This window comes from Vidua macroura, chromosome 7 (genome assembly GCF_024509145.1).
Source record: "Vidua macroura isolate BioBank_ID:100142 chromosome 7, ASM2450914v1, whole genome shotgun sequence".
In the NCBI taxonomy this organism is placed as follows: domain Eukaryota; kingdom Metazoa; phylum Chordata; class Aves; order Passeriformes; family Viduidae; genus Vidua; species Vidua macroura.
This window is the reverse complement of record NC_071577.1, coordinates 12703490-12722289: the sequence shown is the minus strand read 5'-3', so window position 1 is coordinate 12722289 and position 18800 is coordinate 12703490. Positions and strand designations below refer to the sequence as shown.

At 36.2% G+C, this 18800-nt stretch overlaps 1 protein-coding gene across 3 annotated transcripts in view; it reads left to right on the top strand.

Annotated features, from left to right (window-relative positions):
* Nucleotides 1–18800, top strand: part of RFTN2 (raftlin family member 2) — a 29921-nt gene that overhangs the window by 3098 nt on the left and 8023 nt on the right. For all 3 annotated transcript variants that reach the window (XM_053981827.1, XM_053981828.1, XM_053981826.1), the window contains 6 exons: nucleotides 2450–2633; nucleotides 4514–4625; nucleotides 6553–6865; nucleotides 9801–10001; nucleotides 12294–12415; nucleotides 13532–13635. In XM_053981827.1, coding sequence (XP_053837802.1) covers nucleotides 2450–2633; nucleotides 4514–4625; nucleotides 6553–6865; nucleotides 9801–10001; nucleotides 12294–12415; nucleotides 13532–13635 — 1036 coding nt within the window. The remainder of the gene's footprint in view (nucleotides 1–2449; nucleotides 2634–4513; nucleotides 4626–6552; nucleotides 6866–9800; nucleotides 10002–12293; nucleotides 12416–13531; nucleotides 13636–18800) is intronic.

Sequence of the window (18800 nt, the reverse complement as noted above, 5' to 3'; positions counted from 1 at the left end):
GTGTAATTTTAAATGCTGGTCAGTGACTGTAAATTCCAAGGTCTCAGTTATGAGGCATATCCAATCACACAAACAGCTGCTATATTTTGAAGTCAGTTTAACCAGAAAGTAGGAATAGTTTATTTATTTTTACTAAGCAGAGTGCTTATGCTTTATCTACTATCCTCCTGTTAGGGAAAACAAGAAATATTCATGCAACCTACTAAGATGACATGCTGTCAAGTTCTTGTCATTCTGAGTACCAATATGAATATGTATGAAATAGCTGTTTTGTCATCATCTTCAGTATCCTGCATCTGAGGCTTACTATGCAGCTGGAAAGTTAACTAGAATTGTTACTGCTACAGTATTTTGGCTAGCTGTTGAGAGCACATCAGGAAGGAAACATTTTATGAAAAAAGGGTTTAAGGCATTTATAAAATCAGGGACGTGATGATCATATTGCATCATTCCTGCTTTTTTGGTCTGTGGGCTATGGAGAAGTTATTTCTCAATACATGTGGCTCCTGGATTTAGGGTGAGTGGAATCATGGGATGGAGGTATTGCTAATGACAAAATATCATCTGTTTACAAAAGGGAAGTTGTGATACACTGTCTGCTTAAAGAAAAAGTGCAACAGCCCTGTCCTTATGACTGAGAATGACTGGCAGTTTAGTTTAATAGCTGAATTTGCTGATTATCAGCAATAAACCATCAATATCTATGTTGGTGATAATTTTTGGTAGCGTGTGTTTCACTGTTATAAATTATTCTGGTTCTTCTTGATGGCTTTTCTGTTAATGCTCTTACAGCAACAAGCAAAGAAGGCCACCATTCCTTTTCCCATTAGTAGAAATTGGTATTAAAAAGCATTTGAGTGTTGTAAAATACTAGTTTCTGATAGTTTGTGGGGTTTTTGTGGTCTTTCTTCAAAGCTCTCAGTAACTGTATGTATGTCAATATCATCCACATTTTATAGTGGGAAAGCAGTATAGAGACTTTACAGAACACTACTTGTGAATCAGCAGAGTTCTAATTCAGTTTATTAGAATAAAATATTTGTGCAAACTAAGGAATCATATCTCTGATTTATGATAGTTTAAAACAGTAGGATAGACAAACTTAGTGACTTCTGTGTCTTAGGTCCTTAAATTCCTTGCTATTGCCAACCTGCATTATAATGCAGATGGACAAGAGAAGGTAGGGACAAGAAATTAATTCAACAAAGTGATAAGAGATGTATGTAATTGCATTTATTTTATTTTTTATTTTATACCTTTTTAAAATTACAGAATCAAAGGAGAGTTAGTGTATTTAATTATTTTCAATTGTATGGTTTGAAAGGGAATGTTCAGGGCAGCACCTTACAGTTGTTTGTATCTTGGAAAAAGTGTTGCTTACTTTTGATTGAGGCATCCTTTGATGAAGATGGGCACTGATCTTAATGCATAGAAAGTCCTGCAAAGAGGGATCCATCAGGATCCATCAAGATCCAGGCAAATAGGCTCCTTGGAACAGGGGTCACCAACAGACCAGCAGATTTCCAGCCAGGCTGTTTTGTTATCAGAGTTCTGAAGTGCAAAGGATGAAAGCTTTGGCAAATCTGTGCTGGCATAATGACTCTTCTGCTGCTATTTGTGTATGAGTATTGATTTCCTGCTTTCTGAGAGTATCTAGAGTTCCAGCTGTACTTGAGAGAAACAGGAATTACTGACCCATCAGACTGACTGTAGCAGGATATATATCTGTTACCAGCATAGAGTCCTCATTTTCTCTCTGGAAAAGCTGTGGACCATTCCAAAAAGGTTCTCCAAGAAGTTTTCCCTTTATTTCTGTATTTTTCCCTAACAATAATGTATTATCCAGGTGCTGCCTATTGATGCAAAATGCCTGCACACACTGAGAGGGACCCTCCTTAGAAATCAGTGACAGCACAAGCTTACTTAGGTGATGTGTAAGTCTGTTGGAAAAAGGAACTGGGACTATCAAAATGTCAACTGAAGCTCTACAGATCACTTCTAAGGGAAAAAAAAATAATGGAAACAAATCAGTTGTTGCAGGCTTAAATCTGTTATGTGGGAATTTACCTGAAAACTAGAGTTGAGGGATACTGCATCAGTATGTTTAAGGCTTTGACTAGACAAAATAGTTGCTTTGTTAAGTTCAGCCCTATTATTTGTTTAGATGTTAACAGAGCTTTTAAATCAGCTTGGCAGACCTCGATCAAACAGAAAATGTTGCCAAGTATGTTAAAAATAGATCGTATTAAGTTGTAAAAATAGGTACTTGAAGTATTTGAATAGTGGTGAATCATCCGTGAATCTGCTTTTTCTTGTATTAATAGAGCTGTTGGTTTTAATAAATGCCTGGGGACAGGTTTTATGGGGTTTACATAAAAGGAACTCGCCCAAAATGTTTATAGACGTACACAGTATCACGTGCTTCTCTTCTGCTTTCAATGCTTTTTAGCTTCTTCAAATCCAGAAGTTATCAAGATCAGTTCTGTGTTGGATATAGCATCTCGGGTGGAAGACTATTACAGCAAAGGCTATGTTGTGGGAGCTGTTCATCCCATCATGCTGCCAATTGCACGGAGAAGGAATTTCCCTGCAAGTCACATGTATCGAGTGGTACTCTCACGATTAAAGCTAAGGTAACAGTGAAATAACTTGAATACACTGATCCACATTCATAACTTACTGATTTGAAATGAGCACCTCAGATTAGCCAGTTAGTAATGTCTTTAATGAATGCTAAGCACACAATAAGCTAACATTTCCTTTGCCTTAGTTAATATCCTAACAAAAATCCAAAGTGTAATATCATCTGTCTTTAGAACTTGCAGCAAATAAAAGATTAACCAAAATACTAGGAGAGTAATAAGCTGCCTTAAACTGTCTCAGGCCTGATTTTTTTTTGGTTTTCAAAACTTTTGTCTTTCCCTGGGAAAAATTATGTAATTTAGGAATTAATTTTTCAGGGATAGTTTGGGGTTTTTACTTATTAAGAAGGAAATCATTATTCTGGATCAGAGGTCATACAAAAGCTTAGTTTTGACACTGAGGGAGAGGCAAGAGATTATTTATGTTCCAGATCCATGGTCTTGTTTATTTTGCCTGTTTTTGCTGCATTAAAATCACCACATAATCCTAAAGAACACATACAAAGCAATGTTACCATTCATTAGTTCCTTTGAATGCAAAGATGATTACCTCTTTTTCTTATTTTGAATAACTAGAAAGTAGATTTCTTACAGCATTAAAAGCTGTGAAGCTTCCCCTTCTCTCCTGAGTCCTTATGTGATGGGCGAAGGTTCTTGTCTTTATTTGAGGACTGCGAGGGTGTGAATTGGAAGCTGCCTCGCAGCCACTGCAGTAATGCTTTGGTAAACCTTCATTTGCGAGATGAACCCTTTCATTAAACAAGCATTGTCAGGAGTATTTGCTGTTCATGGAACTTAACCTTTATAAATTCATCTACAAACAAGGTGAATGCTGTTCCTGTGGGCAAAAGGTTGAGTAAGAAAGCAAAATGCTTGCCCTGGAGCTGAGGTTTCCAAGAGCTGACACTGCTAGCACACAGCTCCTACAATTTGCCTTATCCCTGTAGATGTGGCATCCTTTGGAAGTTGTTGTTTGAACCTTCAGGTCCTTGAATGGGTGAAGGATGAGACTCTATAGCCTACCTGTGAAACTGGTGTAGGTTCTAGTTTCCTTCCCAGGTGCCATATGTAGGCTGGTTTTGCTGTGGACAAATACACCTTCTCCAACTACTGTTTGGAAAGTAAACTTTTATATTTGTGTCTAATTGATGTTCTTTTTTAAATGAAATTATTATACAAAGAAAGCATCAAATAAAATCCCATTATATTGTTGGCATACACTACTAAATATTGTCTGACTAATAACACTTTAGATGAAACATGGCTCTGGATGAAATATAAGTACTGTTCTATAACTTTAAATGGAAGTTAGGGTTTGTCAGCTTCAATATGAGAGGTTTAAACATTATTTTACCCTCAGTAAGTGTTTTTGCATTGTATTCCTAGTATTTGCCTATACTGTTTCATTTCTGCTTTAGTTACAAAAACTAAGCAGCAGGATGTTAAAAGTGGAAAAGGACCATTTCTATTCATGGTGTGTTTTCTACAAAACTGAATCTGCTTTGTCCCTACTAAATTTATGGTTTAAATTTGTGTGTTTTGCATTGTCAGAGATTTTTGCATTTATTTATTACAAAGGCAGAGCTGTTTGTCAGTAAAACTTAATTTCCAAAGTATCTCTCTGCATGGTCTTCAGATGAAATTCCTGTTAAATATTAATATGCTTATCCTGGCATTGAAACATATAGTACCTGTCACTTTGTGTAAAAAACAGAACAAAACACCAAAACCCACTAAGCTCTAAAAAGTATGAAGAAGCATTGTCAGGATTTCATTCATAACTATTCCAAAAGAAAAGAATTCTATATGCAAGCATTTGCTCAAGTTAGCAGCAAACTCCTGACAAAGACTGCTTTCATTCTGTGTTCTAGCCAGAAGCACACAGCACCCAGAGGACAAAGGCACCCCAGGCTGGTGATTGAGGAATGTCCTTTAACATATGAAACACTGACAAATGAAGTAGTGAAAGAACTGCTAGAAAAGGTAATGGAGTTTTTTTCCAACTTCTCTTCAGATTTTTGTTTCTATCATACGTGTAAGTTACATTTAATGGTTGTGGTTTTAGTTTTGTGTTTATTTTATAGGAGCTACAAAACTTTTCCCAAAGTGAGAAAAGAGTTACTTCTTGTAATGTAGGACTAAGTATCCCTGTAAAGCTTTGGAACGCTTCACTGAAAGCAAAGTCAGGCTCAAGCTCAGACTCTCTTTATAAAATACTTGTATAGTATGTGAATTTTATGGTTTTTTGAATTAAGTACCTAAGAAGAAATGTTCTTTTCATTCTTTCCCAAAAAATACAACATGTATAGGAACTATAATAAATATTTACTTGGCACAGCTTTTGAAAACATTGTATAGTTACAGTGAACTTCTACTGGAATGCAAGTTATAGTTCTAGTTCTTTTTGTGTTTAACTTCCTCTGCAAAATTGAAGACTTGCTAAAGCAGGAAGCTATTGTTATTACAAGAGTTAGTGATAACTTTTACATTAGTTGCCAAGGAGGGTAGTAGAAGGGAAAGCATATTGGAGGTCTTTAATGATCTTTGAAATTTCAAGAGTTGTTTGTATTTTATAAATGGCTTGTTTTGACTTTGTCAGGTGTTTCAAATTTAAAATGTGATTACATTATATATTTATAATATATATACCTATTCCAGGTCGGTGGTGCACTGTAGCAGACAAAGATTAGAAGGAAAAACACACTTGAAATGAGCAGTGATAGAGTCTTGGAAGCATATCTGTTACAGAAGTAGTATGTGATAATAATTTGATTTTAGCATGCTCTCAGTTTTAAAAAGACAGAGCCATTAATCCAGTCAAATCTTAGTACTTTTTCTTTTTTTAAGATCTGAAACAATAATGGTGGTGTTTCAGCAAAAAGATTATCGTATTGTCTGTTTTTCTCTGTTGCTTGTTAAATTTAAAACTATTTTGGCTGTCCTTAAAGCAGCAGTTCTGTATATATAAGCACAGTGATTGGCATATTGTATCATTGCTGTACATAAAAAATGGGAGTAGATAGACTGAAGCATCACAATCATGGTACTAAAAAGGGATTTCAGTACCATAAGTTGTTTGATTTTTACTCACTCCGGGGATTAATAGTTTATGTGAGTAAACTGAATAAAGATCCTTGCCCCTCTGCCCTCACTTAATCCAGTACTTCCCATGTGATGTCTTCTTTCTGAGCTGAAGCTCCTGTATTTACCTGTGAGGGCTTTATTTCACAGGGGAGCTTGTAGTACAAGGTGTCAGTGGAGTCACCTTCCAAAATGGCAGCACTCCTTAACCCAGGAATAAAACCAGCTCCGAGAACAGACACATCCCACAGGTGGCACAGATGGTACAGTTGTGCTTGAGACTTCAGTGCAGAGAAGACACCACTGGCTGAAATAAGAGGATCTTCATTTGCTTCTAGCTCCCTCCTTTCTCTGCTCCTTCACTGTCCTCAGTAATAACAAAGCTGAGTAGCCTCCAAGGGAGCCAGGGGGTAATGACTCATGGCTCTTGACAGAGATACTTTATAGTATTGGAGGTCAGTATTTTGAGTATGACTGGCATCACATATTTAGAGAAATACTATTTATTGCTCTACTATACTGCTTATCAATATAACACAGTAAATAAAATACTTTGGGTATGTTCTAAATGAAGGATTTTGTATATTCTGAAGTCAGTGCTAGTGTTGGCCACCTTTCTTGGCCTGACTCCAAAGGCATGCTGGAAAACATCCCTTTACTCTGAAGCAGGGGCAGCATCAAAGACAAGTTACCCTTCTGTAATACAGTGTTAGGCCTTTATGTCCTCAGCAGTTCAGTAAAGTGGTTCATGTATGTACAAGTTTTAAAGAAGAAAAAGGCCTATGCAATTCTAAAATGACTTTGCAGCTAAGTTTATGTTGTATTGCAGGTCAATGAAGCTGCTAAAAGAGGAAAGAAGTTTGTGGGATTTGTAACACAACATTTTCCTCAGCCTAAAGCCTGTAATGGAACAAGCGCAGATGGAGGTGCAGAGCTGGAATCAACGCTGGGCAGAAGAAATAGGGAACAAAGAAGAGAAAACTTTGAGGAAAACTATAAAAACTGGAATGAAGGGACATTGAGTGGTCACTCATCTGAGAGTGGGATAGAGGAGGAAATGCATGGAGAAAGCAGACTGTTAGAGGATTCAGATTTCCAGTTTGGAAAAGAAGTCAGCCCTTCTAAACCACGAAAAGGAGATGGTAATAAATGCTGCTTGTTTGTTGCAGAAATAAAGTATTTTATTAAGTTGTTGAGGCATTGGAAAAAATAGAAGAACAACATTTTCTGTTGTATCAAATACTGGTTTTGGAAAATGTCTCTACACATGCACATGTAAATGCATACATATTTCTAAAAGCGTTGCCAGTTAAAGAAGCAGAAGAAATACTTACCTTCTGTTTTATGTATGTGAGCTGTAGTAATATATTAAAATGATATTTCAGTTTTCATGTAGACTATTGTAGATGTACTGTCAGAATTCTAGTTTGCAATTTAAAGAAAAAAGGAAAACCACAAACAAACCCCCCCAAAATTGCCCACAATGTAATTGTGGCTTGAACTGTGGTGGATGCAGAAAGGGTTTTTGCTCAATATGTGTATAACAAACATGTGGCAGTAAACATCCTTCCTTTTAGAAGGATGCAATTGTTATAAAATATTTTCTGCAATGCACATGTAGATTTACTCAATATAAAATTATAAATGCGTAATGATTTCGGAGTATACATTGTGATTCTGGTTGTGCCTGTTTCAAAGACGACAACAAAGAGAGCCCCTTCCAGCTAGAGCCATAATTTTACATGCTTCCAGGCAACTCACATAATGTACACTTAATAAATCCGTTCATAATGGATTCTTTCTGGTTAACGTGCCTTCAAGAAGTGTCCTGAAAGAGATCACTGAAATTAATGCATTGACCATGAAATCGAAGACAATAATTGTTACAAAATGAATTTCTGAGAGAAAAGTAAGCATTAGAAGTATAGGAAGGAAAAGTATAATTGAAAAAATGCTGGTGCTGTGATAGACAACTTGGTTGTAGAAGGATGAGGTGCTTGGTGTAGTATGTGGGAAAAATAGCCTGAAACATTGACTTCTGGTACTGAAACTCTAAGGGCTCCTGGCTGCTAAGAGGAAAAGGCAAAAAGAAAGAAGTAATCTAAGTAAGAGAACTAATGCAAGACATTATTGTGTGCAAAGCAGGCAGCGTGAAACTTTCATGTCAGGCTGCATTCCCTGATGAGCCAGACATGTTTAATTGCTCTCAAAAGCAACCTTTTCACTTTCCTGTTAAAGCAACCTTTCCAGTTTGTAGACTGTGAAAATAATGACTCTAAGCACAGAGATAATCAATGTCCCTCTTATTTTTAACACTTGAGTAAAAGCAGTTTTTCTACAAGTGAGCCTTTATAGCATAATCTGGTAAAGCTTAACTCTTTTCTTACAGCTTGAAATAGTGGGCTTGCTATATATTAGCAGTCCTGTAAGGCAGAAGTGAAAAACTGTAGGTTCTGTTCAGGAGCGCTGTTTGTGCAGGCTGGTATGACCAGGTAGATCAGCAGCCAGTGTATCCCCTACATGCAGTGTTCTCAGGAAACTTCAAAAAGCTTTGGCAAGGATATTGCGGGCTTCTCTACACTGATCAAATAGAAAATCACTGGAGTTCATAAGATAAAACTTCTGGAAATGTAACCATCTTTCTTGGTCTATGTTTTATGTAACCATCATTTTGAAAAATACTGATGTGAATTTTCCAAGGCCGTCTTAAATGTGTGTAGGTATATGCTGCTATGCCAGTGTGCCACTCTCATTTACCTCTGCTTAAAAGAGGCAAAAAACTGTGTCCACATTATAGATTTGGGGACTGTAAGAACGAATTTTTACTGTTATGTTGCTTTTTGAACTATTTTATTGAATTTTGATTATAATACATTGCTTGTAGAGGTAAATTCCTGGTAGATGTGAGGAATTGAATAGTTGTATTGGAAAACAGTTTTCTTTTTCTGAAGAATAAGGGATGTCACTTCAATATATGGTAAAAAATTAAGATTTGTCAGGATAAACACATCTATTCTGATGTAAAAGAAAAGTGAAAGTGATAAAACTGTATAAAGACTTATCTCTAACTGAAAGTTCAACATTTTGTTCTGAATTTCCCTTATTCTAGGTACCTGATGTCACCTGCAGTGGGTGTAGTAACACTTCTCAAAGCAGAGAGGGATTCTTCCAGATACTGGTTCAGATTGCTTAGTACGAATCCTATTTTGGAAATTTCTCTCTTTCGGGAGCCTAGAGAGACTGACTTCTTAACTCTAAGGGGTCATCTAAGCAAATTCCTTTGTTTTGACAGTGTGAAAACTGTGTTTAGAGGTTGGTTAGCATTGATTTAGCCTGCCCAGCAGTATTAGGCAATTTGAGAATATTTCTGGGCAACTGCTTTGTGTTACTTCTCTACACCAGTGACACACATAAGTGTGTTTGTAGAACACACTCACATAGTTAAGATTTCATAACTTGTACCAGTGATTTCCTAAAATGCTATGGATATGTTAGTTTCTAATGAGTGCTTGCTTGTGACTGGTTTTGTTACAGCACTGTATTAGTACCTAGACAGAAAACCAGTTTGAGGATATGTTGGTTTTGTATCCTTAACTTCCACTGATCATCAGTTACTATGGGAAAAACCCAGTAAGCAACTAATTACGCTGGTACTTCAGAGAATAATGGGCTAAAGTCAGTACAGGGCATTCTTTACATTTGCAAGCTTAGAAAAATGTCTTTTGTTTTTTATAATCACCAATATTTGTAGCCAGAAGCTCCACAAGTGGCAGAAATGAAGGCTGTTTCCACTGGTTTTTCTTAGTCTTTGTATGTTTTCTTTGTGCAAACCCCAACTACCTGAAGAATTCAGTGACAGCCCAGCTGTAATGAGTTCACATTTTCCTCATATCCCAAAGTGTACCTCCCCTCACACCTTGTCCTGAGTGTGTTTAGGTCTTAAGTTGAGCAACATTAAGAAACAATTATTAAAACTGTTGCTTAGAAATAGAAAATGATGTTAAAATAGGAGATTAGTAATATTACAAATTTTGTAGCACTGTCTTTGAGGTTCACTCTTCCTTTCTCTTTCCTTAGACAAGCTCTATACAGTCTTCAATGTTTTTGATGATGATTCTACCTGCTGGACCTACCATGAGGGTGTTCTGTCTATGAAAGTAACAAGAAAGGGGCCAGTTGTTAGTACACTGGAAGCAGACTGGCTAGAATTAACTACATTTTATTATAAACAAGGATTGGCCTTAGTTGATTCTTTTGTACACTGGGAAACGTCTAAAGGTGAGTACTGTCCCAGGATATTGTGAAGCTTTTGCTTGTTTACATAGAATTATGTAACTTGAAAAATTTATGATTATATTTTGCTTCTTGGTGGGAGGGTATATATGTGAGTATGTCCAGATGGATCTGTAACTGCCCAGAAAATAAATTACTCCCTTTTAGGTATCAGATTCCACAAATTTATAATAGACTCGGTAACTGAAATTTTTGCTTTGTTTTATGAAATTGACAATTTCCAAAGCAGCAAACTAGAGTAGCTTTATAACAAAATAAACCTCTTGTGCTAGTTCTTGTTTGTGAATTTCAAGGAAAAGACAATGGGATGAAAAGTGTTTAGAACTCTTGAACTCTGTTGCTGTAAAATATGTAATTGAGAGATTCATTTCCATTTGAACTGGATTTGTCTGAAAGCCAGAAGTTAAAAGTGTGCAAAAAACAGTAGGTAACTACTGTTGTACAATTACTTGGGAAAAAAAAAGTGAGGAAAGTGGTAGTACCCTAGTGTTAGGGGTACAGGCCAAAACAAACTGAGGTGATTAATAAATTCCAAAACAATTAACTATTTTAACAAATGTTGTTTGATAGCAAACTTACACTGTATACTCCATTAAGGTGATGCTTTGGTTGCATTTGTACCTGTCTTGCTTGTACTAAGTTGCAAGTTATTGATGTTCCTTTAGAGTTAATTATGGCAGTGTAAGCAAGCAAAATACAGGGTTGCAGTAGGGAAAAGTCTTGTCAAATATTAGTTGAAAAGGTTCCAGGGACCTTAAACAGTTTTTTGTAATGCTCAGGATGATTAGCAAGTGCAATAGTTAATTAGTAATGTATTGAAGTGGCTTTTATAAGGAATTTTGTCCACTTTTTACATTAATTATATGAGGAGTTTTTATATAATTATATAAAATTACTGTCAGTTTGAGCAGTTGCTATATTTACTATGCCTTATGCTGTTTTCTGATAATTTTGATTTTTAAAAAATATGCACTCTTGGATTATTGAAGGCCTTACATTTTAAAAAAACAGCGAAACCTAAGATCTTTGCAAATTAAATTATGATTCTTCAAAAACAAAAGCCTGACACTAATGACAACTTTTCAGTTTTCATTGCTCTCTATGGTTTGAGTGTGAATCACTGTGTTTCTGTAGCTCTGCAGTAAATTCAGTGACTCAGAGGCACATAAGCTCATCAATGTGGATTTACTTCTAATGGAATTTGACAGCTAGTCTCTCTCAAACTGCATATTTTGTGCACATGAACAGAATGCCACAGTTTGTAGCAGTCATCTTTTTTACTCTGAAACTGTTACTCCTATTTATTGAAGTCAGTGGAACAACCAAATTTCCTTTGGTGGAGGAGAGGTGAGAATTCAGACTTGTAGTTTTCATTATAGAGTTTTTTTGGAGCTGGAAAAGAACTCTCTGGAGATCTGTTACAGTTCACTGAAGGGTGGCTTTGCAGCTGTTGAAATTAATCTTTGCAGCTGTTGTCCAACAGCAGTTTTACAGTCATCACAGAGAGAGCTGTCTGCTCTTCTCTGCATGAATAACTCCCTGTCTTTAGGAGGTTATTATTAACCAGGTAAATAACATACCTCATCCAGTATTGGAGGGGATTTAATATTCTGGGGATTACATAATTTTGCTGTACCAATTAAGTTTGTTAGTCAACTGTCAAGGTAAATCTCCCCAAAAGTCTTCCCAAAGGCTGTTAGGAGAAGCAAAACCAGAAACTGAACCAATATTTGATGCATAGCTTTAGTTTGGGCCAAACGGATGCTACGGGGCTTCGACTTGTGAGTCAGGGAGCTGTGCTCTGAAACTTCCTTCCCATCAGGAATCCTCCTACAATTACTTGCTTCAGGCTCTTCCTGTGGCCATTTATGTATTTTAGTGGCTGTAGTTGAGCTTTACACTTCATGGTTCACTCATTTTTGTGCTCTCTCCCACCACACCAAAATCCACATGTCTTGTCAGGAGGACAATATTGAAGTTGAGGAAAAAAGGGTTGTGCCCATCTTCTGCAGTGGGTATGCTGAATACAGGAAACTGGAATTCATACTGGAGTATGGAAGGGGTTAATGCTTTTGAGACAGTTGTTCATAGTTAAATTTATATAGAAAAAGGGGATTTTAATAGTAAGTTGGCTTGCACACTCCATAAATAACCACAAATTTGAGTTTTCTGAGTAATTAAATTTTATTGTAGGACTGTTCCGTGATAAAGAAACATCTTGTGTATGTCTTGGTAGTCTATCAATCTAAAACTTAATGCTTATGTTTATGTTCACAGGGGATTATTTGCCCAAATCTTTAGAAGGATTATTTATCTATGAAGAAGAAGGTGCTGGGGTTCCAGGTTCTAACAGGAAAGGAAATGATGCAATAGTTGTTGAACAATGGACAGTCATTGAGGTAAATAGGTGATGATTTAGCAGTCCTATTTCCTACTGGTATATTTCTTTGTTTTTTCCTTTAGGATCCTGGTACCAGTGTTCCATAAACATTCAGGATGGTTTCCTGAAGTCACCTGGATAGGCTTTACTAAAGTCCCAAATGATAAAAATTAAATCAGATTTGTGGGTATTGGTACATGTGCATAAAAGAAATATGCCAGAGGAATTCTGGCCTGACATTTGTGAATGCTTATATGAACAAATACAACTACCAAAGAAAACGTCTTGGGGGTTTTTCGTGTGTTTCAGACCATTTATGTGTAATTTCAGCAATTACAGGTCACATTGATAATGTGAAGTGTTTTATAAAAAAGGGGGAGAAAATAACTAGAACTAGAAAAACAAGAGAAGACTGATAGTGAATTAATTCAGATATGTATTTTTATGAAAATTTTACTGCTAAATATGAAAGATTTGGGTTTCCTAATAAATTTACATCTACTGCTGTAGTAGGTTACAGCAATAAAATTACTTAAATTACTCTTTAGAAATATTCTAATCTTTTAGGATTATTGGTATGAATGACATCTGAAAGCAGTTGTTGTTGGATTATGTTGTTGGATTTTCTTACTTTGGAAATATCCAATGGTAAATACATTTATAAATGTGAAAAAAATTAACATCAAACTAAAGACTTGTATATTTAAAAAAAGACCACCACCAAAAAACCCACCAAAACCTTACGTATGTAGCTATGTGAGATGCTTATTTTTCACATGTGGAGTAAAAACTGTAAAGATGTCAATTGAGACACATAATTTTGGTGCTTAAAAAGTTTTAGGCACTAATTCAGCAAAGTGACAAGTTTATTGAGTGAGATGTGCTTTGAATTATGTCTTGATGAGTCAGGGCTTATACCTAATGTTAATAAATTCTGTTTTCCATGGATTTTGTAGTCTTGAACTTTTCAAGTTGTTGTCAGTTTGAAATAATGAATCTCCATCAAACAACAGCTTGATGTCATCTCAAAGGATTATCTCATTAAAAGTGAAGAGGGGAGGTGTTGTAATTGTGTAGAAATGCAAATAAAACCTGTACAGAGTCTCTTTACTACTTTTTATAATTATTAATGTAGGGGTGTGAAATTAAAACAGATTATGGACCTTTACTGCACACGCTGGCTGAGTTTGGATGGCTCCTGACCTGTGTCCTGCCTACACCAATTGTACGACATGACAGGTAATCAAACTGTTGGTTACAGCATTTTTGGTGTGTGTGTGTAAGAATTATCAAATAATTACTTGCATACTTAAATGTAAAATGAAGGAAAATGATGATGATGTTAAATGTATGTAAAGCTTGAGATGTAAGTAGCATTTTCATGGAGTGCTTTGCCACATCTGCTTAGGACTACTGATTTCAGTGAATCTAATTCTAAATTTAAAATATATTGTGTAAATCTAAACATGAAAGATTTTATTTAGGAAACTTTTTATCACATACCCAGTCCACAGCAATGTGGTTACTCATGCTTCAACTAGAAACAAGTGTTGAAATGTTTACTAGTTTAGGACCTTGGTGAATGACTGATTTAGACCATGGAAAAAGTCATGTTGTCACAAGACAGTCATGGAGTGTTTGTTGCAAATTAGGGCAGAGAATGTGCTAATCCAGCAAGTTATTGGGATGTTTCTCCTCTCTAATATAGACATTATGGTTCAACTCAAATATAGTACCAGACTACTGGATTTCAGGTCTCTAGCTGTAATGCTTATTTAGAGCATTGATGAGACTCTTGTACATAAGAAGAGCTAAATTGCGGACCTGGATTCCCCATAAAGTTCCAGGCTTTCTTTTTTTTATTCTTAAATAACCCCCTCAAAAAAGATAAGACACTAGACCAAGCATTCTTAATGCCTCTCTTCTTGCATCTTTTTTTTTTTTTTTTTTTAAAGTTCTCCACCTGTTAGATGAAGATTGCCAAGCTTCAAAAGCAAGCAAAGGTACTGAGGCAGGCTTAGGGCTCATTAAGAGCTGTGGAAAGAGTGGATGACTCGAGTCATCTTTGGATCCTAGACCTCAGTGTGTTAAATCAAGACAGCATGAAAAAGATACGCATGAAAGATTCTAAAGACTGTTGCAAGATAGTAGAGTTCTGCTTAAGTGATTTGACATCATAATTAAATCAACTTACCCAATGTAAGAAAGAAGGAGGCTTTTGTGATCAGGAAATGGGTGTTGGGTTTTTTTTGGCAGTGTTTTTTCTAATAGTTGATTCTAACCAACTGGTTAAATGCAAAGACAAAAGAAGTTGTGGTAAAATATGGTATGTTCGGTAGCCTCCTTTTTTTTTTTTTTTTTTTTTTTTTTTTGAGAGTCTCTGTTTTACATTCCTCTGGAAGAAGCAGCGGTTTCCAGAACATGAAACAAATGGTTATCCTTTAATTTCTTCAATAATTTTGTAGTCTAAGTGTCTTAGCTTTGAACATGGTGACTTATAGACTATATGAACTACCAGGACTGGTTTTCATAAACAGCTGAAATTTTGGCCAAATCTTAGTGCTTGAGAGTAAGTCTTCAGAATCTGGGTATAATCTTTAAGAATGGGAGGGAGATTTTAGTAGTCATGGTGTGTTCTGAGTCATAGGATGAGAGAATATTTAATTTCCAACCTTTTGTGTCCCACAAGCAATGTAACTGAACCCATCCCCACAGGGTTTGGACAGCAGGGTCAGGAATGTCCTGAGCAGCTGCTGAGTGACACTCTGGGAGTGTCAGCCTGTGCTTGCAGTGCATCAAATGGAGCTGGTTTGTACCTCTGAGATCACAGAGCGTAGGCAGGGCCAACTAAAAGAGGCAAAGTGCTGTAAGGGTAAAAAAATAGGATGTAGTGCTGTAGGAAGCATTAACAGATTGATTAGGCTGGAGCTGTTCTTTAATTAGTGAGAATATACCAGGAAGATATTTAGGTCTCAAACAGTGCTGTATCCCAGATGTGAAGCAACCAGAGCATTAATAGCAGTGCTCATGCTAACGGGATTGTATCCTGGCCAAATCTGAAACTGGATTCATTTTGTATCCACACTAGAGTAACTCAGCCTAATAACAACCATTTGTTTTCTGGCCTAAATGGTTGAGTGGGAGTCTGTATGAATTGTCTAATGCTTGTTACCCCATTACAATGAGTTACTCTTGGAAGAAATAGAATGAAGGATGTTTGTGTGCCTGTATTATATCTCATATACAGCAATTCAATTTGCTTTAAAAAAAGGAAAAAAAGCTTATGAACAAGAATTCCTACTTAGGGATTGAGAATTCATGGGAATCAGAAAAGGAATGTCTTCTGTTCTGATGGGCTGAGTAGTGATTGATAACTACTATTTTTAGGCATTGATGTTGGTATTTAAGGAGAAGATGAAATTCCTGGATGGTTACTGTGTGTCTGCTATGAAAGATGCCATTACTGTGGTGGTGGTGGTGGGTTATCCTAGGAATGCAAAAGTCTTAATAAAGAAGGACACTTTATGCTGCTCAACAGCTGTTTTATTCCCCAGACTCAAAACTCTGACCTCAAAACCTAGCCTCAATATTAAGATGTTTCAGAAACACTGAAAAAACCAGAAATAATCAACAAATTGGGATGATCTGACAAAATGATGTTTTCATATTTATTTTTAAAATAGAATTTGTGCATAGTATTTAAAGAAAATTTTATCTATTACCTCAATTTTTACTCACTGTAGTATTTTCCTCTATTTTGTCTTCATTTCCTCCTAATTTATTGTAAAACTTTCCCTCATGTCAGATCTTTTGTGAGTATCTAGAAAATACTTTGCTCTTAAATTAGTGCTACTGCACTTCTTAGTATAGTATTACCATGAGTTTGTAGAAGTCCATACATGTTTGTCGTTGAATACTAGAATTACTTTGAAGGCTTTTTAAATTTTTCATTTAATAGATCCTTTAAGCCAGGACACTTAGTATCCCAGTCTGGTGTCTGTCTCAAAACTGAAAGTCTGGATGCTATCCAGTTCCAGAGGAGTGCAAAGTCATATTTTTAGAGAAATTAAAAAATTAAAAAAAAAAAAAAAACCACACAAAAAACACACCTGAATACATGAAAATAGTTTCTCGTATTACCTTTGGTCATTTTCAGAAAATCTTGTCTAACATCTATTCTAAGTGCTTTGTATATCAAATATTCATGCATTAAAAAACTGGATCTGTAAAAAGCAGAGCCATTGGCAGTACTACTGAGCCTGTAGCTTCATGGTTGTTTTGGAGGACTTAAATATAGACGTGTAAGAGGACACAATTTTTGCCCATACAGCATAAGCATACAAAGAAATTATTGGTGTTTCAACAAAAGAGTCTCTGTTGCTCTTCATCACTCTTAAAAGAAGAGACAGGAAAAAGGCTTCAGCAGCCTTACTCTGCAGTGACCTTTATTTCCCTTCACTGCTTACTGTAGTCCCTGAAAATGGGCAGGGCAGACTATGGGCAATGCACTGCAAAAACACTGACTTTATGTTTATTCATTTATCCTGGCTCACCACTTAATCTATATTTTCAAAATGCCCTGACTTACGAGGCAAAGAGGGAATGTAGAAATGTGAGGGAAACTGTGGAGCTCTAAGCTTGCTCTAAGCACTTTTTCTCATTTAAATTCTGTGGAAATCCCACTGTCATTGAGTTCTTTGTGAATTAAGCTCATAGCTGCTTTGTCGTGTGCGGCATTTTAATAAGGTCAGACTTAGAAATTTGTTAATATACTTCTTGTCTACTCACCATCATGTCCTTTTTCTGTTCTAGTAGAATTTGTACAAGCTGTAGCTCAGTGTTTGGGTTTTTTTCTTTTCTCTGAAGGAATGCAGACACTGTTACAAAATAAGCCTTAGGCTCTTCCCCTTGCCAGGGACTGTGCTCAGCCTTGTTGCTTGGAAGAGACATTTTTCAACTGATCAAAAGAGACATAACTGAGGCACAGAGAAATACCTAGCAAGCGGAATAAGGTTGTAGGATTGCAGATTTCCTTATAATGGCATAAAATCTAAACACTTTTTCTTGTAATGAATGCAAATAGTGAGGTAGGGACTCTTGGAACAGGAAATCTTGTTAGGCTTAAGGAAACAAATGAATTTGTTCTCCTGCATTTTTGTTTTTCCCACAAGCTGGAGTTTCAGTTCTCTGTTCTCATGTAAGGAAGACATGCAAAGATATGCCATGACCAGAGTTGAGCTGGACTGAAAAAAAAGATTGTGACAGGCCAAACACAATCACAAATCCATTATCAGGAATATTGATGTGGGTGGCTGTTTATGCTCAGAATAGTACTGGTTTGTGTGCTTTCTCAGAGCTTACTTCCAGAAGCTTTACTGGGGTAGGCTGTTAACAAGCTCTTCTGAGCTCATAGGAACAGTTTTAATTCCTGGTTTTTCTTGGAGCAAGTCCCTGATGTTAAATACAAAATAATTTTCAGTTGTGAAACATGCATCAGTTACCTTGACTTCATGTGTGTGGTGGTTAACCTTGTGAAATATCCACACTGAATTAAAAGCTTACATTGTTTTAGTAGTTCTTAGTAATGTTATGCATAATAACACGATTTTATGGTTGATAGAATAAGTAGAATCATAAATACTTCAAATGAACTGCCATATCTGTGCTGTTTCTATTTTGCTACTTTTATTTAGTGCACTCTTAAATCTGTAGCAACCCTTTCACCAAACAATTTCAGTATTTTGCCTTTATATGCTTAAAGATCTTACTGAATACTGCCCAGAAGCAGCTGGGGGGAGAAGAGCTTATAAAAATGTAGTATCTGATACTTAGAAGAAAACAGGAAATTTTAAAATCTTCTTTCTGGAGTTCTTGTCTTGAAATTGTTTCACTTTCAGAGACATGGAGTTGGGGCTTGTATTATATCTCCTATCAAAGTGGTGACATGTATTTCTGGTGGAAAGGTGATGGAAATATATTAAAACTTAGAGCATGTATTTATCACCACTACTAAGGGGGTGTAATGTTTATGAAACATCATATCAGTAATATCTGGTCTGGGGAGCAGTTTCACTTGTCATATTTATTTCTCTAAAAGTGTTCCCTTTTGGGAAAAAACCCAACACCTTTGCTTTGTCTACCACAACAGTATTCGCATCTGTAAAATTTCCAGGACTGAAGTTGCTCTTATTTTTTCCCCCTTTATTTTTCTTACTAAAATATTCTCTTCTCCTCCCTATGCCAGTACCTCCCTCATACAGAACACCTGGTGTCATTCATCTTGTTCTTGATGCAAAGCTTATTAAAACTGAGCTGAAGCCCTTTATCCATAGGTGATGAGGCAGCAGGCTTATCCTGCTGTGTCCATTAGATTACATTTTAAAGCTTTTATTTAGCAGTAAAGA